This window comes from Scyliorhinus torazame, chromosome 12, assembly GCF_047496885.1.
Source record: "Scyliorhinus torazame isolate Kashiwa2021f chromosome 12, sScyTor2.1, whole genome shotgun sequence".
NCBI lineage: Eukaryota > Metazoa > Chordata > Chondrichthyes > Carcharhiniformes > Scyliorhinidae > Scyliorhinus > Scyliorhinus torazame.
In genome coordinates this window covers 57,423,688-57,448,552 of record NC_092718.1, presented here as the reverse complement: position 1 = coordinate 57,448,552, position 24,865 = coordinate 57,423,688, and the positions used below count along the sequence as shown (strand labels likewise).

At 50.2% G+C, this 24,865-nt stretch overlaps 1 protein-coding gene across 1 annotated transcript in view; it reads right to left on the bottom strand.

Moving 5' to 3' along the window:
- adamtsl3 (ADAMTS-like 3) overlaps positions 1-24,865 on the bottom strand; it is an 869,253-nt gene that overhangs the window by 72,663 nt on the left and 771,725 nt on the right. Inside the window, 2 exon segments of the mRNA XM_072468743.1 lie at positions 1,717-1,845; positions 19,433-19,560. Of these exon segments, the coding sequence (XP_072324844.1) occupies positions 1,717-1,845; positions 19,433-19,560 (257 nt within the window).

The window sequence follows — 24,865 nt, the reverse complement described above, 5'->3', positions numbered from 1 at the left end:
ATTTAGTACCTCGCCCATTTCCTCTGGCTCCACACATAGATTCCCTTGCCTATCCTTCAGTGGGCCAACCCTTTCCCTGGCTACCCTCTTGCTTTTTATGTACGTGTAAAAAGCCTTGGGATTTTCCTTAACCCTATTTGCCAATGACTTTTCGTGACCCCTTCTAGCCCTCCTGACTCCTTGCTTAAGTTCCTTCCTACTTTCCTTATATTCCACGCAGGCTTCGTCTGTTCCCAGCCTTTTAGCCCTGACAAATGCCTCCTTTTTCTTTTTGACGAGGCCTACAATATCACTCGTCATCCAAGGTTCCCGAAAATTGCCGTATTTATCTTTCTTCCTCACAGGAACATGCCGGTCCTGTATTACTTTCAATTGCCACTTGAAAGCCTCCCACATGTCAGATGTTGATTTGCCCTCAAACATCCGCCCCCAATCTATGTTCTTCAGTTCCCGCCTAATATTGTTATAATTAGCCTTCCCCCAATTTAGCACATTCATCCTCGGACCACTCTTATCCTTGTCCACCAGTACTTTAAAACTTACTGAATTGTGGTCACTGTTACCGAAATGCTCCCCTACTGAAACATCTACCACCTGGCCGGGCTCATTCCCCAATACCAGGTCCAGTACCGCCCCTTCCCTAGTTGGACTGTCTACATGTTGTTTTAAGAAGCCCTCCTGGATGCTCCTTACAAACTCCGCCCCGTCTAAGCCCCTGGCACTAAGTGAGTCCCAGTCAATATTGGGGAAGTTGAAGTCTCCCATCACCACAACCCTGTTGTTTTTACTCTTTTCCAAAATCTGTCTACCTATCTGCTCCTCTATCTCCCGCTGGCTGTTGGGAGGCCTGTAGTATACCCCCAACATTGTGACTGCACCCTTCTTATTCCTGATCTCTACCCATATAGCCTCACTGCCCTCTGAGGTGTCCTCTCGCAGTACAGCTGTGATATTCTCCCGAACAAGTAGCGCAACTCCACCTCCCCTTTTACATCCCCCTCTATCCTGCCTGAAACATCTAAATCCTGGAACGTTTAGCTGCCAATCCTGCCCTTCCCTCAACCAGGTCTCTGTAATGGCAACAACATCATAGTTCCAAGTACCAATCCAAGCTCTAAGTTCATCTGCCTTACCCGTAATGCTCCTTGCATTAAAACATATGCACTTCAGGCCACCAGACCCGCTGTGTTCAGCAACTTCTCCCCGTCTGCTCTGCCTCAGAGCCACACTGTCCCTATTCCCTAGTTCTCCCTCAATGCTCTCAGCTTCTGACCTATTGCTCCCGTGCCCACCCCCCTGCCATACTAGTTTAAACCCTCCCGTGTGACACTAGCAAACCTCGCGGCCAGGATATTTATGCCTCTCCGGTTTAGATGCAACCCGTCCTTCTTATACAGGTCACATCTGCCCCGGAAGAGCTCCGGGGAATATGTTAAAAGATCAGCAACCAGAAGAACATATGGAGAAGAGAATTTATTTTCTGCAGAGGATAGTTAGGGATACTGCCCTCATGGTGGGGGAGACTGTGTCTATGCTAGCTGTTCAAAGAACTGCGATGGTGAAGAGGAACAAGACTGATTGGCTATCTCCTTCCATGGGGTGGCACAAGGCTCGGTGGTCCTCCCTCTGCCCTGTAAAATTATCCGATAATCTAAATGTATAATACAATACTTTTTCAAAAAAAAAATTGCAAAGAAACCCATCAGTTTCATTCACCTTCAACAGGACAAGAAATGGTGATCGTCGCCCCAGGTCTGGCAAATAAAGCACTTCCAACAACAGCTGTTAAATTCCATGACGTAAGATTTGTGACATTCTCTCTGGAAGATCTGATGACTGGCGTTTCTGGTAACAGATCAAAGAAACATAATTTGTGTATAATTCAAAGCTCAAACATTATAATAGGTTAGTACCATGAATGTTTCGTTATATTTACATATAGGGATGAATTTATGTTGCCTTTTGTGACTGGAACCATGGCGGCTGGGACCACTTCACAGGAGCGGCCCCATATCGGCCTCCGAGGTTCCCGGCTGCAAAAGGCAGGATGTCAATCAGGTTCGTTAATGAGCTGATTGACATCCATGACCCCTGAGTGCACTGCAATTTAGTGGTGATGCTGCACTGGTCTCCCACACTCTCGGAAGGCCACCCTGCAAAAACTGTTGGGCGTGCCAGCGGCATCCTGAGGGGTTCCCTCACATCAGCCACTCTGTGAACAAGTGAGGGACCTGGCGCGAGCGAGATAGTTGCTGAAAACCACCCCGCTACCCTTTCCTCTGACCCCACCCCCTCATCCCCATCTGCCGTGACCACCACTTGCCTTCACTCAGCTATGGCCTGCGATCACTGTTCCCACTGGCACTGGCAGAACGAGGAGCTGCCAGCCTCAGACTGGTAGGAGGGACGTCCGCCATTGAGGACCACAATTGCGGGGAAGGCTTGCAGTGGCCAATTAAGTGCCTTAGGGGAACATGATACCATTGGGCATTCCCCATGGAACTGAGGGGTGGGGTTCCTTGCTAGTTCTCCCAAGTGTGGGGTGAGATGCCCAGCAGCCAGACAAAATCCTGGCCATACTGAGGCATACAGGTGGCACGGTGACAGAGTGGTTAGCACTGCTGCCTCACAGCACCAGGGACCTGGGTTTGGTTCCGGCCTTGGATCACTGTCTATTTGGAGGTTGCACGTTCAGCCAGGTTCTCCATGGGTTTCCTCCGGGTGCTCCAGATTCCTCCCAGAGGCCAAATATGTGCAGTTTAGGTGGATTGGTCATGCTAAATTGCCCCTTAGTGTCCAATGATGTGCAGGTTAGGTGGGTTGGCCATGCTAAATTAGCCTCAGTGTCCAAAGATGTGCAGGTTAAGGGGATTAGCCATGATCAATGTGTGGGGTTACGGGGATAAGGCTTGGAAGTGGACCTAGGAAGGATGCTCTTTCGGAGAGTTAGTGCAGACTTGATGGGCCGAATGACTCCCTTCTGCACTGCAGGGATTCTATAGGTTCCATGGAAGTGCAATTTTTCCTCTGCTAATTTAGATAGAAGCAGAAAGACAGAGAAAGAAAACTTTTATAGGACCCATCAATACGTTATCTCCAAACTGAAGCATTCACGCTGTAATTTCTGCTCTGTAATTAAAGGTAGCTCTTTGGAGAAACATTAATCTGTATTTCACTTAGTAACTCACCAACAGGCTGTCGCTTCAAAATGCTCCAAATTCTGAGGTGCTGAGGCATGAACAACAACGTGTATTTATATAGCGCCTTTACGACAGTAAAACAAAGCTAAGTACATATTGGCCTGGACTTAGCTCAGAGCACTGAAGGGAAGTCAATCAACCTCGTGGTAAGTTTCAAAATAAAAAAAATTGTCCTTTCCTTAAGCACAGTCCTGCACATGGAACATATACTGAGCTGTGCTTCTCAGGGCCACCTTTGCCCACTGGATCTAAATATGTTGCTGGTCTCGATGGACCGTCAGGGTGCTTTCATTCACAGAAAGAAATAACCTGTCCCCAAGAGCAGGAAATTCCAAGAGCTCAGTTTGAAGATCCACAGGAAACGATAACATTTTGAGCTCCGAGGACCCGTGAAACTGCTGTGCTGGAGCTGTACTGAGGGCATCGGCAGCCGATGGCCGGAACGGTCCTTCTGTTTGTATGATGATATCTGTATTAGCTTGACTATCCTCACTGACTATATCAGCGGTGTGGTAGTATGTATTAGGGGTCATGTGGCACTGGAAGCCCTAATGTCATTGGCTGACAGATCCCGGGTCCTGGTTGGCCGTTGACCTCTAGCTCCGCCCTGAAGGCGGAGTATAAGAAGCCGGAGTCCTCCCCCGCAGGCCATTCTACTATTGAGCTGCGGGGGTACAGACACGAATAATAAAGCCTCATCGACTTTACTCTATTCGTCTCACTGAGTCTTTGTGCGCTACAATTTATTAAGCGTGCCTAAAAAGGACTATGGAGCTCAGGATCATCCCGGAATGCCTGAGGATCAGCCCCCACGCAGTGAACGCGGCAGCAGCCTTCATGCACTGGCAGACTTGTTTCGAGGCCTACCTCAGAACGGCCACCGGCCGGGTCACATAAGACCAAAAACTACAGGTCCTGCACTCGAGGTTAAGCACGGAGATTTTCTCCCTCATCGAATACGCGGAGGATTTCCAGACGGCGTTCGCAGCACTGAAAAGTCTCTATGTCCGCCCAGTTAATCAAATCTACGCTCGCTACCAGCTCGCGACGAGACGGCAAAGTCCCGGAGAATCGATGGACGAATTCTACGCCGCGCTGCTGATTTTGGGACGAGCCTGCAGCTGCCCTTCGGTGAACGCAAATGAACACACGGACATGTTAATGCGCGATGCTTTTGTGGCAGGTATAAATTCTTCCCAAATCCGCCAAAGACTTCTAGAAAGAGAGTCGCTAGGACTCTCAGAGGCATGGGCCCTAGCAGCCTCCCTAGACGTGGCCGCGCATAATACCCGCGCCTACGGCCCCGACCGCGCAGCAGCCCATTGGGCTCCGTACGTACCCGTCGCGACAAACCCACCCCCCTCCCGGACACCCCACAGGCTTGCGCGGTCCAAACGCCAAGTCGCACCGGGGGCGCCCGCTGCTATTTCTGCGGCCAGGCGAAACACCCCCGGCAGCGCTGCCCGGCCCGTGCAGCAATCTGCAAGAGCTGCGGGAAAAAGGGCCATTTCACGGTTGTGTGCTGGTCCCGCGAGGTCGCCGCTGTCCCGGGAGAAATGGGAGCCCTGCACGCCGCTTACGCTCCCCAACCCCCCCCAGCGCCCCATGTACGACCCGCAGGCGCAGCCACTCTGGGTTCCGACCACCGCGGTCCCGGGAGAACAGGGAGCCCTGCACGCCGCTTACGCTCCCCAACCCTCCCCCCCCCGTCCCCACGTATGACCCGCCGGCGCTACCAATTTGGGTCCCGACCACCGCTATCCCCAGAGATGAGGGAGCCCCGCGCGGTCCTAACGCTCCCCAACCCCCCCAGCGCCCCATGTGCGACCCGCAGACGCCGCCATTTTGGGTCCCGGCCACCACGAGGGGAGGAAGGGTGCCGCCATCTTGGACCACCCCAGACCTGTACGACGCGTGGGGGTGGCCATTTTGTCCACCACCGCCGCCATCTTGTGACCCCCCAGCCATGTGCGATGTATGGGGCAGCCATTTTGTTCATCCCCGACGCCATCTTGGACGGCAACAACGGACCCCAGTGTCGACAGCTCCACGGGGTTCGAGGAAGACGCTCCACTACTACAACCACGTCTCGCTTCAATTACGCTCGATCAAGCTCGGCCCCGGACACTCCAGACGACGACGACAACGGTGCTAATAAACGGGCACGAGACACCATGCCTAGTCGACTCCAGCAGCACGGAGAGCTTTATCCACCCCGACACGGTAAGACGCTGTTCCTTGACCACCTATCCCAGCGCACAAAAGATTTCCCTAGCTGCAGGATCCCACTCCGTACAGATCAAAGGTTTCTGCATAGTTACCCTAACGGTGCAGGGGAGGGAGTTCAAAAACTACAAACTACACGTCCTTCCCCAACTCTGCGCCCCCACATTACTGGGATTAGATTTCCAGTGCAATCTACAGAGCCTTACGTTCAAATTTGGCGGCCCAATACCCCCACTCACTATCTGCGGCCTCGCAACCCTCAAGGTGCAACCCCCGTCCTTGTTTGCGAACCTCACCCCGGATTGCAAACCCGTCGCCACTAGGAGCAGACGGTACAGCGCCCAGGACCGGACCTTCATTCGGTCCGAAGTCCAGCGGCTACTAAAGGAAGGCATAATCCAGGCCAGCAATAGTCCCTGGAGAGCACAGGTGGTAGTAGTGAAGACAGGGGAGAAACAAAGGATGGTCATAGACTATAGCCAGACCATCAACAGGTACACACAATTAGACGCGTACCCTCTCCCCCGCATATCCGACATGGTCAATCGGATTGCCCAATATAAAGCCTTCTCCACCGTGGACCTCAAGTCCGCCTACCATCAGCTCCCCATCCGCCCAAGTGACCGCAAGTACACAGCCTTCGAGGCAGACGGGCGATTATACCATTTCCTAAGGGTCCCATTTGGCGTCACAAACGGGGTCTCGGTCTTCCAACGGGAGATGGACCGAATGGTTGATCAACATGGGTTGCGGGCCACGTTCCCGTATCTCGACAATGTAACCATCTGCGGCCACGACCAGCAGGACCACGACGCCAACCTCCAAAAATTCCTCCAGACCGCCAAAGCCTTGAACCTCACGTACAACGAGGACAAGTGCGTTTTTAGCACCAACCGGCTAGCCATTCTGGGCTACGTAGTGCGCAATGGGATAATAGGCCCCGACCCCGAACGTATGCGCGCCCTCATGGAATTTCCCCTCCCGCACTGCTCAAAAGCCCTGAAACGCTGCCTAGGGTTTTTTTCATACTACGCCCAGTGGGTCCCCCAGTACGCAGACAAGGCCCACCCCCTAATACAGACCACGACCTTCCCTCTGTCGACAGAGGCTTGCCAGGCCTTCAGCCGCATCAAAGCGGATATCGCAAAGGCCACGATGCGCGCCATCGACGAGTCCCTCCCCTTCCAGGTCGGGGGCGACGCCTCCGACGTAGCTCTAGCGGCCACCCTTAACCAAGCGGGCAGACCCGTGGCCTTTTTCTCCCGAACCCTCCACGCTTCAGAAATCCGCCACTCCTCAGTGGAAAAGGAAGCCCAAGCCATAGTGGAAGCTGTGCGACATTGGAGGCATTACCTGGCCGGCAGGAGATTCACTCTCCTCACCGACCAACGGTTGGTAGCCTTCATGTTCGATAATGCACTGCGGGGCAAAATCAAAAACGACAAGATCTTAAGGTGGAGGATCGAGCTCGCCACCTTCAACTACGAGATCTTGTATCGATCCGGAAAGCTGAACGAGCCGTCCGATGCCCTATCCCGCGGCACATGTGCCAACGCACAAATTAACCGCCTCCAAACCCTCCACGAGGACCTCTGCCACCCGGGGGTCACTCGGTTTTTCCACTTTATCAAGTCCCGCAACCTCCCATACTCTTTAGAGGAGGTCCGTACAGTCACAAGGAACTGCCACATCTGCGCGGAATGCAAACCGCATTTTTTCAGGCCGGAGGGTGCGCACCTGATTAAGGCTTCCCGCCCCTTTGAACGCCTTAGTCTGGATTTCAAAGGGCCCCTCCCCTCCACCGACCGCAACACATACTTCCTTAATGTGGTGGACGAATACTCCTGCTTCCCATTCGCCATTCCCTGCTCTGACATGACCGCGGCCACAGTCATTAAAGCCCTGCACACCATCTTCACACTGTTCGGTTGCCCCGCATATGTCCACACGACAGGGGGTCCTCCTTCATGAGTGACGAGCTGCGCCAGTTCCTGCTCAGCAAGGGCATAGCCTCAAGCAGGACGACCAGCTACAACCCCCGGGGGAACGGGCAAGTAGAGAGGGAGAACGGCATGGTCTGGAAGACCGTCCTACGGTCCAGGGACCTCCCAGTTTCACGGTGGCAGGAGGTCCTCCCGGACGCTCTCCACTCCATCCGGTCGCTATTATGTACGAGCACTAATCAAACGCCTCATGAGCGTGTCCTTGTGTTCCCTAGGAGGTCCTCCTCTGGAACGTCGCTGCCGACCTGGCTGGCGGCCCCAGGACCCATCTTGCTCCGAAAGCATGTGCGGGCACACAAGGTGGACCCGTTGGTCGAAAGGGTTCACCTCCTCCACGCGAACCCGCAGTACGCTTACGTGGAGTACCCCGACGGCCGACAGGACACGGTCTCCCTGCGGGATCTGGCGCCGGCCGGCAACACACACACCCCCCCCGACACCATTCACCCAACCCCCCCCTTTCTGCCACCGCCGCACCCCGCGACCGCCCCCTTCCCAGGAGGATCGGTTCCCCTCCCCTCAGGCCCGACCAAGAATAAAGCCCAAGCTGAAACCGTAAGGCTCCCGGAGACGACAACACCGGTACAAGCACCACCACCACCACCGGGGCCGAGGCGATCGACACGGACGACCAGACCGCCCGACCGACTCGTGGCGTCGATCTAAATCAATATATGGACTTTTCACAAGAACATTTTGCTTTTCTCCCGATACCTTCTGTAAATAGTTGAAACAGGACAAAATTGTACATACTGTATTGCCATATGAATGTTTTCCTCCCAGGACCAGCCCTGTAAACCCTTACCACCATGCGAAGCATCACCCCGCCGGGTTCAGTTTTGACAAGGGGTGAATGTGGTAGTATGTATTAGGGGTCATGTGGGACTGGAAGCCCTAATGTCATTGGCTGACAGATCCCGGGTCCTGGTTGGCCGTTGACCTCTAGCTCCGCCCTGAAGGCGGGGTATAAGAAGCCGGAGTCCTCCCCCGCAGGCCATTCTACTATCGAGCTGCGGGGGAACAGACACGCTTAATAAAGCCTCATCGACTTCACTCTATTCGTCTCACGGAGTCTTTGTGCGCTACAAGCGGCTTGTGCTATAGTTGCATCAAAATGTATGTGTGTGACAAGTTTATACAAATACTGGACCTCGTTAGTTTCTTACCAAACTTGTTGGGTTAAGTTTAAGCTATGATCATTTGCAAGAATCATCTTCTCCAGTTACGGAATGAGTTTGATTCTTTTTCCAGATTACTGGGTACTTTGCCATACACTGGGGATTCTCTTCTGCTTCGCAAAACATGGAAGTTCACGAGGAGCTACCACAGGCTGTGTAAACAGGAGTTCTTGGTGACTTCCTTGTCGCCTTAATGAAACTAAACATTCTGGAACGAAAGAGAAAATGCTGGAAATTCTCAGCAGGTCTGGCAGCATCTGTAGGGAGAGAAAAGAGCTAATGTTTCGAGCCCGATGACTCTTTGTCAAAGCATCGGGCTCGAAACATTACCTCTTTTCTCTCCCTACAGATGCTGTCAGACCTGCTGAGATTTTCCAGCATTTTCTCTTTCGTTTCAGATCCCAGCATCCGCAGTAATTTGCTTTTATCTAAACATCTTGGAATGCCAGCTCGATCCTCCTATATTGACTGTCAAGTAGGAAAACCTGGAGCAGCTTACCAATACCAAACATACCAACCAGATTGTACAAATGTTTTTCATGATTTTATTTTGCATTCCAAGCTTTTGATTAGTACAATGAGTTTTAAAGGACGAGTTAGCTGAATTCTCCGGCCATTGGGATTCTCTGCTTCCTCCGGCAGCAGCTCCCACCCACGGGTTTCCCGGCAGCATGGGGTGGCTTCAATGGGAAATCACATTCACAAGCGGTGGGAGTGGAGAATCCCGCCGCCAGCGAACGGCGCGCCGCCGAGAAACACGCGGCTGGCGGATCAGAGAATCCAGCAGAACATTTCTGAATCCACCTGGAATACTTGGTCAGAAAAGGAATAGAAAATGCTGGCAATGCTTAACAGATCAGGCCGCGTCTGTGGGGAAAAGAACAGGAAATGTAGGAAACGTTCAGCAGGTCTGGCAGCATCTGTGAAGACGGAAAGAGAGCAAACGTTTTGGGTTGCCAGTCTGCGCTGTAACAATTTGGTGATTGTTTCGAGTCCGTATGATATATGACGCCACATTCCGCCGCCTGTTCGGGGAGGCTGGTACGGGAATTGAACCCGCGCTGCTAGCCTTGTTCTGCTTTACAAGCCAGCTGTTTTAGCCCACTCTGCTAAACCACCCTATGTTGCTGATGCTGTCAGACCTGCTGGGTTTTTCCGACACTTCCTACTTTTATTTCGCATTTCCAGCATCTGTCATATTTTGCCTTTATTTTAGCATCTGTGGAGATAAAGGATATCGACCCCAACAAAACATTGGGCTTGATTTAATGGGAATGGAACAAAGTCCCATTTTGGGCACATTTAGCTGGGTGTTTCCGGCACTTGCAGCACCGAGAACGACCCCATTATTAAGCGAGACTGCTTCATTTCTGGGACTCGGTGAGGAACGCCTCGCCAAGGTCACACTTAGACTCATTTCATCAGGGCGGGATAGTTAGGACTGCTGCCTCACAGCTCCAGGGACCTGGGTTCAATTCTGGCCTTGAGTCACTGTCTGTGTGGAGTTTTCACTTTCTCCCGTGTCTATGTGGGATTCCTCTGGGTCCTTTGGTTTCCTCCCACAGTCCAAAGATGTGCAGGTTAGGTGGATTGATAATGCTAAATTTCCCCTTCGTATCCAAAAGGTTAGGTGGGGTTACTGGATTACGGGGACAGGGTAGGGGTGTGGGCCGAGGTAAGGTGCTCTTTCCAGGGGTCGGTGCGGACTCAATGGGCCGAATGGCCTTCTTCTCCACTGTAAGGATTCTATGATTTCCGCTAAACACCCCCCTCCAGCCGCCCCCCTCCCCCAACACCCTACCGTGGTCTCCGGATCCACGCAATGCCCCAACTTATCAATTAGGGGGTCCTCGAGCTCCCTCTTCCCCCCCTGATGCACGATCAATGACCACTAAAGCGAGGTTGTAGTCCAACTGAAGGCTTTAATAAGCTAGATTTTTCCCCCAGCAGCTCAGGTACAGAATGAAGGCAGCTGGGGCGGCACGGGCTTTTATACCCCACCTTGCAGGGTGGAGCTACCATACAGCTTGACCTATAGGAAACATACAATATCTACTAATGGTGTTCCAGCATTACCAGGTAGCGTAATACCTCTCCACAGACTACCACATTCACCCCCTGTTAAAAAAGAGTCCGGCGGGGGTGGTGGCCTGATATTACAACATGGTAACGTGGTAGAAATTATAGTTATGGAGGTACCGTAATACCTCCGTACAGTGTTTTGTAACTATTTACAATTCTATTTACTATTTACAATTTTTGATTCATAATTAACTATACACTTTAAAATGAAGCAATCAGTCGATCGGGGGCCCTAGTCGTCCTCTGTGATCGTCGAATCTTCAGTGGTGGCTCCGGTGGAGGCTTGGACGTCTGTGACTCCGGGAGCGTGGCCTCGATCTCTGTGGCAGCTTCGACACCCCTAAACGGCGCTGGTGGGGAAAATGGTTGTCCTGGGAAGGGAGCGTCTGCGGGGTGCGTCGGTGGGTGGGGGGGGCCTAGACGGGGCCGGCGAATGGACTGATACTCCTGTAAGGTGCACTGGTGGGTGGGAGGGTGGGACTGGTGGCTGGGGTGTGCGCGGGGCTCCGGCGGGCGCCAGGTCTCGTAGGGAGACCATATCTTGTCGGTCGTCAGGGTATGCCACGTAGGCGTACTGGGGGTTAGCGTGGAGAAGATGGACCCTCTCGACCAACGGGTCCAACTTGTGCGCCCGCACGTGTTTTCAGAGCAGGATGGGCCCGGGAGCTGCCATCCAGGTCGGGAGCGAGGCCCCAGAGGACGACTTCCTGGGGAAGACAAGGAGACGTTCGTGAGGTGTTTGGTTGGTTGTGGTACAAAGCAGTGACCGGATGGAGTGGAGGGCATCCGGGAGGACTTCCTGCCAGTGGGAGACTGGGAGATTCTTGGACCGTAGGGCCAGTAGGACGGTCTTCCAGACCGTTCCGTTCTCCCTCTCTACCTGTCCGTTACCCCGGGGGTTGTAACTGGTCGTCCTGCTCGAGGCGATGCTGAGCAGGAATTGACGCAGTTCGTCGCTCATAAAGTAGGGCCCCCTTTCACTATGTATATAAGCGGGGAACCCGAACAGTGCAAAGATGCTATGGAGGGCCTTGATGACGGTGGTTGCGGTCACGTCGGGGCAGGGGATGGCGAATGGGAGCCGGGAGTACTCGTCAATCACGTTCAGGAAGTACGTGTTGCGTTCGATGGAGGGGAGGGGGCCTTTGAAGTCCATGCTCCGGCGTTCAAAGGGACGGGAAGCCTTTATCAGGTGCGCCCTCTCTGGCCGGTAGAAGTGCGGTTTGCACTCCGCGCAGATTTGGCAGTCCCTGGTGGCTGTCCTGACCTCCTCGATGGAGTAGGGAATGTTGCGGGTCTTGATAAAGTGGAAAAAGCGAGTGACCTCCGGGTGGCAGAGGTCCTCGTGGAGGGCTCGGAGGCGGTCCACTTGTGCGTTGGCACATGTGCCGCGGGACAGGGCATCAGGAGGCTCGTTTAGCTTCCCGGGACGATACAAGATCTCGTAGTTGTAGGTGGAGAGTTCTATCCTCCACTTCAAGATCTTATCATTTTTTATCTTGCCCTGCTGTGCATTATCGAACATGAAAGTAACCGACCGTTGGTCAGTGAGGTGAGTGAATCTCCTGCCGGCCAGGTAATGCCTCCTGTGCCGCACAACTTCTACTATGGCCTTGGCCTCCTTTTCAACTGAGGAGTGGCGGATTTCGGAAGCATGGAGGGTACGTGAAAAGAAGGCCACGGGTCTGCCCGCTTGGTTGAGGGTGGCCGCCAGAGCTATGTCAGACGTGTCGCTCTCGACCTGGAAGGGGAGGGACTCGTCGATGGCATGCATCGTGGCCTTTGCAATGTCTGCTTTGATGCGGCTGAAGGCCTGGCGGGCCTCTATCGATTGGGGAAAAGCTGTGGATTGGATCAGGGGACGGGCCTTGTCCGCATCGTTGGGGACCCACTGGGCATAGTAAGAGAAAAACCCGAGGCAGTGCTTCAGGGCCTTGGAGCAGTGAGGGAGGGGGAACTCCATAAGGGGGCGCATGCGTTCAGGGTCGGGGCCTATAACTCCATTTCGCACTACGTAGCCGAGGATGGCTAGGTGATTGGTGCTAAACACGCATTTATCCTTGTTGTATGTGAGGTTAAGTCTGGAGGAATTTTCGGAGATTGGTGTCGTGGTCCTGCTGGTCGTAGCCACAGATGGTGACATTATCGAGATACGGGAATGTTGCCCGTAAACCGTACCGGTCAACCATTCTGTCCATCTCACGCTGGAAGACCGAGACCCCGTTGATGACACCAAAGGGAACCCTTAAGAAGTGATAGAGCCGCCTGTCTACCTCGAAGGCAGTGTATTTGCGGTCACTAGTGCGGATGGGGAGCTGGTGGTAGGTGGACGTAAGATCCACTGTGGAGAAGACCTTGTAATGCGTGATCCTGTTTACCAGGTCGGATATGCGGGGGAGAGGGTACGCGTCTTGCTACGTAAACCTGTTGCTGGTCTTACTTAGTCGATGACCATCCTATGCTTCCCCCCGGTCTTTACCACCACTACTTGAGCTCTCCAGGGGCTGTTACTATCTTCAATGACCCCTTCCCTCAGTCGCCTTTGGACCTCTGACCTAATAAAGATCCGATCCTGGCACTGTACCGTCTGCTCCTGGTGGCGACGGGTTTGCAATCCGGGGTGAGGTTCGCAAACAGGGAAGGCGGATCGACCTTGAGGGCCGCGAGGCCGCAGACAGTGAGGGGGGGTATAGGGCCCCCGAATTTGAAAGTTAGACTTTGGAGATTACACTGGAAGTCTAAACCTAGGAGTGTGGCTGCGCAGAGGTGGAGAAGGACGTAGAGCCGGTAATTTTTAAACTCCCTTCCCTGGACTGTGAGATTTGCTACACAAAACCCCTTTATCTCTACTGAGTGGGAACCGGACGGAGGCCAGGGAGATTTTTTGATTAACGGGGTGGACGAGGAGAGAACAGCGCCTTACCGTGTCGGGGTGAATGAAGCTCTCCGTGCTCCCAGAGTCGATTAAGCAGGACGTCTCGTGCCCGTTGATTAGTACTGTTGTTGTAGCAGTTGAGAGTGTTCGAGGCCGGGACTGATCCAGGGTCACCGAGGCTAATCTTAGCAGTTGAGTGTTCACTTCGGGCAGTGTGCGATCAGCCGAGCTGGGGCCCTGGGAGTCCATCCAAGATGGCGGCTCCTATTGGTCGCACATGGCTAGGGGTGCACAAAATGGCGGCGCCCATCCACTGAACGTGGCGTCCACGGGACAAGATGTCCCGCTGGCCGCACGGGGACGGTGGAGAGGTTTGTGGTGGCGGTCCGCATTCGCCGCCGGAGACCGCGGCGACCGCACGGGCCTGGCATACCACCACAAAGTGGCCCTTTTTACCGCATTCCTTGCAGGTGGATGCGCGGGCCGGGCAGTGCTGGTGAGGGTGCTTGGCCTGCCCGCAAAAGTAGCAGCAGGGTCCCCCAGGGTTGCCAGGCCGCTTTGCAGCACAAGCTTGTGGGGGGATGGGGGATGTCTCGTGGTCGGCTGCGGAGGGGTTCCACGCTGCCCAGGGGGCTGCCGCGCTGTCAGGAATGTAAGCGTGGGCGTTCTGGAGACCACATCCAGGGAACCTGCAAGGGTCCATGCCTCCTTGAGGCCTAGGGTGTCTTTTTCCAGCAATCACTGGCGGATTTGGGAGGACAGCATACCAGCCATGAAAGCGTCCCGGATCAAGAGTTCTGTGTGGTCGCTCGCCGAAACTTGCGGCCAGCCGCAGTTCCCCCCCAACACCAGGAGCGCACGGTAGAATTCTTCCAGCGAATCCCCAGGGATTTGTCGCCTCGTTGCTAGCAGATGTCGGGCGCAGACCTGGTTTACCGGGCGAATGTAATTTCCATTTAGCAGCTCTATTGCTGCATCAAAGTCTTCCGCGTCCTCGATGAGGGTGTAAATTTCCGGGCTCACCCTTGAGTGCAGGACTTGCATTTTCTGTTCTCCCGTGGGTGTATTTTTGGCCGTTCCGAGATATCCTTAAAACACGCGAGCCAGTGCTTAAAGATTGCCCTGAGTTCACCGCGTGGGGGCTGAGTTGCAGACACTCCTTCTTGATTCGGAGCTCCATCCTTTTAAATCTAGCTTAATAAATTGATGTACGATCAATGACCACTAAAGCGAGGTTGTAGTCCAACTGAAAACTTTAATAAGCTAGATGTTTCCCCCAGCAGCTCAGGTACAGAATGAAGGCTGCTGGGGCGGCACGGGCTCTTATACCCTGCCTTGCAGGGCGGAGCTACCATACAGCTTGACCAATAGGAAACATACAATATCTACTAATGGTGTTCCAGCATTACCAGGTACCGTAATACCACCCCACAGACTACCCCCCCCCCCCCCCCCCCCACCCCCGTGCCTGATCCCCGGTATGGAAACTACACTACCTGGCACCTTGGCACTGCCAGCCTGGCACCCATTGTCAGGGTGCGTGGATGGCAGTGTCAGCGTGCCCCAGGTGGCATTTGTGGCGCTATGATACCACCTTGCCCAGAACCCTACCACCCGGGGGCCCGCGATCACCTGGGAGACCCCCCAAGTGCCAGCATGCCTGCTCCACATTTGTGGAAACCAGTGCTAAATGGCGCCTGCATGCGGTCTCTGAGGCGAGGCTGTTCATACCAGCAACTTGGTTAACTCGGCACAAACATATTTAAGTGAGCTTAACTGCATACTTAAATAAACAAATGTGCATCCCGCCCAGATCCGGATTGGATGTCTCACGAGATCATAGAATCATAGAATTTAGAGTGCCATTCAGCCCATTGAGTCTGCACCGCCCCTTGGAAAGAGCACCCTCCACTCTATCCCCGTAACCCAGTAACCCTGCCTAACCTTTTTGGACACTAAGGGCCAATCCACCTAACCTGCACATCTTTGGACTGTGGGAGGAAACCAGAGCACCCGGAGGAAACCCACGCAGACACGGGGAGAACGTGCAGACTCCGTACAGACAGTGACCCAGCAGGGAAGCGAACCTGGGACCCTGGTGCTGTGAAGCAACTGTGCTAACCACTGTGCTACCGCGCTGCTCTTGTTAGATTGCGCGAGGCGTAACGAGCATTGTAAATCCTGCCATGGCCTCTTGCAAGATTTACCGGCCTCATCAGGTCCCGAGGCAGTCAGATTGTGACCATTAACTCTGTTTTCCCTCTCCATAGATGCTGACTGGCTGCTGAGTGTTTGCAGCTTTTTCTGTTTTTATTTTAGCCAGATTATGTAACATTTATGCCATACTTCACTTGGAAACTTTGAAATTAAACTGAGCACAGGTCAGCATACCATTACTTAATATGTGATCAAGCAATTCCTCTGCATGTTATATTAAATTAAATGGTTGTGCTCAAATTACAAAGTGTTTACATGCAGGAAGCTGACTTTGCTGTTGTGCAAATTTAGGACTGGATCTTTTTGTTGGGTACGAGTGCATGTTTTCTATCTAATCAGCAACAGAATAATACACACCTTAAAGCTTACCTCTTTGACCAAAACTTTGGTCATCTGCTCTAATACAATACCTCTTCATTGGCTCAGTGTCAAATTTTGTTTAATAATGCTCCTGCAAAGACTGTTAAACTATGTGAGGGGTGCTGTATAAATATAAGATGTTGTTGCTGAATAAGTGGAAAATCTCAAGAATAATATCTATTGCCACCACACTAAATCCTTCAATTTACAACTTGGCACACGCTGATTGTGTTGCTGAAGGGACTGGCAATCCATGATCCAAAATTTACAAACTAATACCAAACAGCACCATTTTACACTCAATATCAGAGATGATGGTGGCAATATTAACACAACCAACAGCCAGGAAACAGTAGGAATTGGGTACTGTATTGGGTTTACACCCTGCCAGATTTTACTCTCCATTGAAGAATTAGCTTGTAATTACCCCAAATATTTACCTCTAAATCAGTGACCTGAATATTCCAGTCCATTCTCCCATGGTGATAGAGCAGTGGAGCAAGAGCTGAAGCAAAAGATGCCTATCCGACCTTAAATTGAGGAAACAGAGCCGCTTCTCTCTAGTCAGACTGGACGGGCCTGCATCTGGTCCTTCGCAGCAATGGCACAAGACCGACTGTGCTGCCGTAACTAGGAATAGCACTTAACATCTGAAACTGGGGCACCGGAGAGACGAAGATTAAAAGAAAAATGGATTTGATTGATAACGCTCTTATAGAGCAAAATGGAAAGGTAAGTGATCCCCTCTGGGCTTATTGATCAATCCCCAAGCTAGCCCAGGAGCTACTTCAAAAATCTCCAGCAGATGGAGGGAGGCCAACTCCCAACATTAGTTTGGGGTTTGGGGTGGCATGCAGTCGAACCCCAGCAGACCTGGGGTCAGCCCTAAATTCTCGTTCCCAAGCATGTAATATCTCCAAAACCCGTACCTCTTCCCCCATCCCACTCCCTGTCTGTTATTGGGAGCTGCACACAATGGTTATAATTCTGCCCTGTTTCTGTCCCTTTCTATAGACGCTGCCTGCACTGAACCAGAAAGAACTACTCATAGGTTGATGGCTATCTTTGTTTCTGCTCTGCTGACTTTTCGCAGCCATGCAGACGTATCAGACAATCGGATTTGTATCGCAGACTTTTTCCCATCAGGATTGTGAGAAAAACTCTAGATGCTAATGAATTTTTTTTGAGTCATCCTGTGGACAATAAATTAGATTGCGTCAGTTGGCAAGATTCCTGGTCCTATTATCCATCATCGTAAGTGACATAAGATTACAATTTATTGCAGCTAATAATCTGCAATGGGAGAACAGTTTTCTGCCATGACTGTTATAACAAGCCATACTTAAGCTTTCAGCCAAGATTACTACACACTTGTTTATATAGGTTATTGCAAATACAACTGCATGCATTCTTTCCATCAACAAAGCCGTTCATTTTGTCCCCCACAACTCTCCCCACCCCTGTCAAAATGCTTATCCATGCCTTTTCCACTTCATCGTTCCAATGTTCCACTTGCTGGCATGCTGTGTCCTGCCCTTTATGAATTATATACTGTCCAATTCTGTCCTGCGTGCCACAGTCCCATACCCCTGTAGTAAATGCTTGTAGAATGGTCTTTACTGCAGCTTGAATTCTTCAGAGCCACATAGTGTCTATCAGGACATTTAATGATGGAATGAATAGAAACTTTCAAGAATGAATTATTCTGAAAAAAATGAATGTTATCACTTTTTTTGCAATATGCCTTTAGGGGATAGGAGCAAGACCTATCTAGATCTGGTTTTAGTTTTCCTTTTGCCTGTGAGCAGAACCCAGCACAGCTCTGCTGCTGACTTCTTCATGCTTTCTACCTTTGTGTAAATTTTCCCATGTGTTCAGCGGTGGTCAATGAGAACGGCAGCAAGATTAAGTATGACATAGTGAACAGCTGCAGAAGATCCTCGATGTTTTAGTCAGACCGCAACAAGGTCAAAGCGCCGGAGAGTGTTGGGAAAGCAGCATACTGACTGTGCAGAAAAGCTTTGACGACTTAAGCATCAGAACTATGCTGGGTTCTGCTCACAGGCAAAGGTGGAACTAAAACTGGATCGCATGACACACAGCCCTTCTAGTGATGTCATGCTGCTATTCCTTAAAAGACATATTACACCTTTCAGTTGTCATGCGAGTGTTTTGGAAGTGAGTAAACGTCGGTCTGCCCTTGCAACCTCCAGTGGTTCCCTATCGGTCGCATTCTTCAATTTCACAATCCTTGACTTCATCTACAAATTTCCTTGCGTTCTTGTATCACCCTAGATCTGTAATCTCATTCAGTCCGATGTTGCACTCTTCTGACCCGGCTCTCCTTTGCATCCTTTCCCACTTTGGGCAAAATCTCACTCTCCCCTTAGGGGATGAGCTTGCTGGCGAGGAGTGGATAGATAAAATGGGACACCATGCAGCAGCATTGTGCCCACCACCTACCCGTTCACCCTCATGACTTAAAAGCTTCCCTTGCACCACTGTTGAGAGTTTTACTGGGCAGCCTAGAGATTTGGTATCAAATCTCTAGGCTGCCCAGTAAAACCTGGTGAGCCTTGTGTCCAGGTTGGGGACAGCAGGAGGCAGGAGAACTGCCTTCTGCTTGGGCACACAGTGCTCGATGGAGGCATCCCCTACCCAAATACTTCACCCACTCCCACATTTCCCCGCTTCCACACTCTATCGATATCAAGGACCCCCCCATAACCCCCACCTCCCCACCCCCGATCCTCACCAGGACCTGCACGCTTAGCCGCAGCAAGACCACAGATTTACCTATAAGTCCAGGCTCCATGCTGCTCACCTTTCGGGGCTGCCTGCAGTCCCAGCGGTAGCCACTGCTCCTAGTGGAGCTGCTGGGAAAGAGATCTAATTGGCCAGCAGCTCTTTGGTAGTGGTGGGGGGGGGGCTGAAATTCCTACCTCAATAAAATATATTCTAACCTAACCAGAAATTATAACGTGCTGTTTACATTAGGGAAATATTTTTGTTAATACCCCTTATTGGTGTAATAAAAGACGAGTTTACAATTTCACGATCACACAAAATTGGCTTTTTCCTCACTATGAAATGGCAAAATTTGATTAACTAAGAATTTGATAAAGTGGTCATAGAAATAGCATACATAAATTTTGTATTGATGTAATAAATAGAATTAACAATTTCCTTTGAATATTTGGAAAAATATATATCACATTTTTTGTTCTATAATTGTGGAAAATGATTTTTAAGTTAGAATTTCAATTTCCCCAATTATGAATTTCAACATACCTGAATATAATAGTAATGAGGTTTCGATATCTGTTCCAAGTTCACTGGTTACTATACATCCATAAAGACCAGTATCCTGGCTTGTGACATTCTGGATCTGAAGTCTTGCAGAATCAAGGAGTAATATCCTGCAAAAGCACAAACGGAAGTCCAAATGAGGGCGACCATTCAAGCTGCTGAGCACATCCTTCCAAAAGAATATCTCTAACCCACAGAATTTGAGTTAATAAACACATATCCTGCCATATAATTACCCCATTCCACAAAATTCAACACATCTCGCACACCTTTCCGTAGAAACCTACACCTCCTACATCACTCAGCCTAGCTAATACATTCATCCTCAGCAACATCCAATCTCTCCCACCTCAGACCATTTAACCAAACTAGCATATCTTTGCAGAGAAACTTTCACTCACCATTTCCCCACCATTCCACCTATCTAGCGCACTCTTACCCATGAACTTCCAATCATCCCCTCACAACATCCAACAACAACTGCCTCTCAAATTACCTGAATCTTTGATCTCACTATGCACTGCAGTAATTGGTGCGAGGGTTAAATCATTCTTTCTGCTTCTTGGCATGTTTTGAGTTGCATTTTATCATTTATACCTCTGTCACCCTGTGTCTCAGTTGCAATCTTACTTGAAACAATGTTTTGGACTCCATGTTCCATTTTGCACCATAGGTTCTTAATTTGAATTTCAGTATGATGAGCGCTTTGCACCCATCATCCTGAGAGTCAGTGGGGATGGGACTGGCCCATTGCCATTTTACACTCAGTTGAACGTTGACTGTCAGTAGGCGGAACTTCAGATTGGACGACAGCCCTCCAACCCCTCCAGGCACAGCGCTGCAGTGGCCAGAAGAGGTACTGCAGCGCCATGCCTGACCCCATTCCCAGGACCACAGTTCAGGTAAGTATTAGGGGACCCAGGGAGAGGAGGAATGGGGCGGCCTCAGTGTTGTGGGCGTGGAGGAGAGGTGAGGGGAGACTGAAGCTCTCAGATCGCTTAGAGGAAGGCGTTGCCAATCAGAAGTGCCTTCAAATTGAGACTCCTCTCCAGACTGAAGAGTCTCAAGGTTTTCTGAACCATTTCTGACAGTTGAGTTCACTGGCACTAGCGGTCAGCCTTGTTATCCCTCTGCCTTTAGGAATTAGATGTACAGTTTTATTTTGAAGTCAGTTTTAAATAATTTTAAGCATAACTAAATATCTTTATTATTCTGATGCATGATTTAGGGGTGCAGGCCGGAACTTTCCGGTCCCGCCGGCAGTGCACCCCTGCCCATGGGTTTCCTAGCGGCATGGGTGTCTTGTATGGGAATTTACATTGACAGAAACTGGAGCAGAGAATTCCACTGCCAGCGAATGGTGGGCCACCTCCAGCTGCCAAGATACACACGACTGGGAGGCTGGAGAATCCTACCTGTCAACAGCGATTTATGAAAAAATACATCCGAGTGTCACACGAGGCAATCTAATTTATTTAAACAGTGGATTATATGTATATCCCAGGTATGAATTACAAAAGTGACTTGCAAATTTCCTTTGTGAAGGCAGCTAATGATTGAGTGCAATATATCTTCATTATGACATGGACCTGCCCTCCAGATGCTGTTTAGGTAGCTGTTCAGGTTAGGAAAAATACCAACAAAGAAGAAACACATAGAGAAAATAAAATCAGGTTGGACATATACCAGTTGGAGTTTAGAAGAATGAGAGGTGATCTTATTGAAACATACCTGAGGGGACTTGACTGGGTGGATAATTGTTGGCGGTGGGGGGAAGGGGGAGGGATGGTGCGGGAGAGACTAGAACTGGAGGACACAGTTTAAGAATAAGTCAGAGATGAGGAGAAAGATTTTCTCCCAGAGAGTCATTAATCTGTGGGGATCTCTTCCTTAGAAAGCAATGGAGGCTGAGTTATTGAATTGATTCAAAGCTGAGTTAGGTAGATTTTTGATAGATAAGAGAGCAAGGAATCTTGGGATCTAGGGACAAGGGATCTAAGGGGTATGGGGGAAGATGACAAAGTATAACTGAGACCACAACCAGATCCGCCATGATCTTGGGCATCGAATGACCTCATTGCACCTGATTCGGTGACGCGACAAGGTTGGTTAATCCCGCGACACTCGTGATAGGAATCGACTATTTTCAGATAGATCTGATAGGTAAACAAAGGCTATTTAGTGTAAATATTAAGCCCCAGTTTTAATACCCATTTTAAATTGAGGATTTCAGCACTCATAACCTCGGGTCATGATAAAACACATAGCTTCAACAGAGACACAAAAAGCCTGACACATGACTAAACTTATTGGAGATTAAAACAACATTTTTACTAAGCAAAGATGAAAAAGCTATTGTTCTAACAAACATATTTTCAAAGACAGTTTGACATTAAGACCTGAGCTGTACCAGTAATTTGATCAAGGACGAAGCAGACACCATAGCAACATGAAGGCACTAAAGTGAAGTCAACAGAAAACCAGTGGAAACTAGTCTTGATAATAGCACAGAATCGCATTCCATAACATACACAAATATTCAAACATGAAACATTCAGAACTTATGTTGCGCATTAAGGATTGACAGCTAACCGTCGAATCAAATACATTTTATTCTAACCCAAACCAATTAGGACGACATAGAGGTGTAGATAGATGGCTCAGGACAGATAAGGTTTCCTATAAACATGATGGTCCGTATGGCTATCTTTATCCAGGATCATTCTATACTTTGATCTAAACTATTCGCTATCTCTATTTTTCATATTTTCACTTTTCCACTCTAACTCTTGAAGTAAATGCAAGCTGTTTTGCTGCAAGCAAGAAACCATTTCTGTATTATTTTGAAAGTTAAATTGTGTACAAGTTACTTCTCTTTAAGTCCTTTTGTTAGCCGGACTTTATTGAGAATAGATTTAAGTTTCTCCTAATTGTAATCAAATAGAGGCAATAAAGATTCTTGTTTGCATCCGAGAAGTTTAACTCAAATTTCTACTGACTTTTAGTGTCGCAAGACCGCACTAATTCCACATGGTAGATCTCATCAATTTGGCGCAGATCGGCAAAAGGGGAGGAGTGCAGAGACGGAAATCGGACAAAATCGGAGAGGATCGGAAAACATCGGAACGCGTCGGGGACGATCGGGGAGAATTGGAGGACATCGGAAGACGAAAGATCGTACCGTTAATGGAAGCCCAGAAGGACGGAAGACCCAAAGAAAAATGGCTAAGACTAGGGTAAGAAACATATTTTTTACCCATTAAAAGTCTTAAAGCCGCATCAAGCAGTGCTTCGACCCCGAGAAAGGACCTTTTTACAGTCTGTGTTATTCAATCGGGTGCCGGTCGTAGAAACTAAAATAAAACAGGACTGAATAGTGAATAGTCGCAGTTGTGTACAAAGATAGCACATAAACATAGTTGACAACCAAAACATTGGGTGTAAGGCTGAGTTTATGGCGGACATGACTTCTAAAATAGATTTTGGACCTTCAAATGGTAGAGAACTACTTCCCACAATGTCCAAGGGAGGTCGCGCTGTACCGGATGTCTCTATTGACGATATATTGGGTGATCTTAGATCTTTGGTTTGTAGACAATTTGGACTGTCTGAAGTAGCCACAAAAATTGAATCCAAATATGATATCCCCAAAGGGCAGTGGTCCCTTGATAATATCAAGAAGGCATGGGGGAAAACCACATGCTTAAATAGAAGAAAACGTGTGAAATGGTCTTTGCAATAATGGCACAGCTTCGCAGACAGCAGGAGATAATCGCAAAAACTAAAAGCGATCATGACCTTAAGTCCACTGAAGACCAACTAGCCGCAGTTGTTGAAGAATTACGAGACGCAAGATCTAAACTTGAACAATGTGATCAGATTAAAACATTATTGGAAAATGAAACCTTTAAAATTCAACAACAATCATTTCAAATTGGTGAATTACAACGTAAAATAATGAATCAGAGTCCAAATACCAACAGTTACAAACAGAAACTGATGAAATCAGAGGCGGGATTCCCCCCTACCCGGCGGGACGGGGGGTTCCGGCGTAATAGAACATTACAGCGCAGTACAGGCCCTTTGGGCCTCGATGTTGGGCCGACCTGTGAAACCACTCTAAAGCCCATCTACACTATAATGGAGTGGCGGGAACCACTCCGGCGTCGGGCCGCCCCAAAGGTGCGGGTGTCTCCACACCTTTAGGGGCCAAGCCCTCACCTTGAGGGGCTAGGCCTGCGCCGGAGCGGTTTCCGCTCCACCAGCTGGCGGGAAAGGCCTTTGGCGCCACGCCAGCCGGGGCCAAAAGGTTTTTGCTGGGCAACGTGGGTCGGCACATGTGCGGGAGCGTCAGCGGCTGCTGACGTCATCCCCGCGCATGCGCAGCGGAGGGGGTCTCTTCCACCTCTGCCATAGTGAAGACCATGTGAAGTCGGAAGAAAAAGAGTGCCCCCACGGCACGGTGGGCGCCGATCGTGGGCCAGGCCACCGTGGGGGCACCCCCCAGAGCCAGATCGCCCCGCGCCCCCCCAGGACCCTGGAGCCTGCCCGCGCCGCCTTGTCCCGCCGTTCAAAAGGTGGTTTAATCCACGCTGGCGGGACAGGCATTCCAGCAGCGGGACTTCGGCCCATCGCGGGCCGGAGAATCGGCGGGGGGTGGGCCCGCCGACCGACACGGTGCGATTCCCGCCACCGTCGACCGGCGAACGTGATTCCCACCCCCGCCGAATCTCTGGTGGCGGAGACTTCGGGACACGGCGGGGGCGGGATTCACGCCAGCCCCCGGCGATTCTCCGACCCGGCGGGGGGTCGAAGAATCCCGCCCAAGACGTCAAAATTGTCAGTTAGTCGAGGAAAGATGTGTTTTGGAAGGTGAAATGAGCAATTTAAAGGGACACTGCAAAATCTTGACAGTCAATCTTGCAGCTCATAATTTGAATCAAAGCACAAATGAGAATGTTAGTTCTGAAGCTAGAGGAAGTACTCTGAGCAACATAGTTCCAACTCCAGTTTCACTTCCAAATTCAATCTCACAGCCAATTCCAGTTCCCCAAACAATTCCAGTTCCTCAAACAATTCTAGTTCAACAAACAGCTCCAATTCAACAAACAGCTGAAGTTCCACAGCCAAGATCAAGTGTTAGTAATAAATCAAAACCTAATTTTCATTTGCCAATTGACTCAGATGAAGAAAGTGATGAAATATGCGTTCCCAGAATGCAAAATACAAAAGTAATTTGATTAGTCCCTTTACGATGCAAACGGGTTAAAATTGGAAGTAAAGAAATAAAAGAAAACGATTTGACAACCACTAAAACTGTATTTGGCCATCATTGGGTACATGAGGTCGCAGACCCTGAAAAAATTGACAGATGGTCTAAAGATCTTCAACACCTAAAAAGGGGTGGTTTGACCA